General features: G+C 66.0%; 1 protein-coding gene across 1 annotated transcript in view; it reads right to left on the reverse strand.

The window, feature by feature from the left end:
• The window catches only part of MNEG_15589 (U2-associated protein), a gene marked incomplete at both ends in the record, with an annotated part of 3360 nt that overhangs the window by 1618 nt on the left and 1492 nt on the right, over window positions 1-250 (reverse strand). Inside the window, one exon of the mRNA XM_014035940.1 lies at window positions 95-239. Within this exon, the coding sequence (XP_013891394.1) occupies window positions 95-239 (145 nt within the window). The remainder of the gene's footprint in view (window positions 1-94; window positions 240-250) is intronic.

The raw sequence follows: 250 nt of genomic DNA on the forward strand, positions 1-250 counted from the left end.
CCCCAAAACAGTCGCCAACCTTCCCCCCCCCCAAAATCATTCGGGCATAGGCACATCCAAACCCCGAAAAGCGCGGCCGTCGCCGTAAACACACCTGCAGCACTTCCACCACCTCGGCAGCGGCTTCCGCGTGGTCCAGGGCGAACACCATGCCGGCCCTGATGGCGGCGCGCTCTGCGGTGAGGCCTCGCAGTATGTCCTCCCACTTGTCTCGCTCGTGGTCCGACAGGGCGCGGTCCCTGGGGTTGGG

The sequence above is a fragment of the Monoraphidium neglectum genome, assembly GCF_000611645.1.
Source record: "Monoraphidium neglectum strain SAG 48.87 unplaced genomic scaffold scaffold05463, whole genome shotgun sequence".
Taxonomy (NCBI): Eukaryota; Viridiplantae; Chlorophyta; class Chlorophyceae; order Sphaeropleales; family Selenastraceae; genus Monoraphidium; species Monoraphidium neglectum.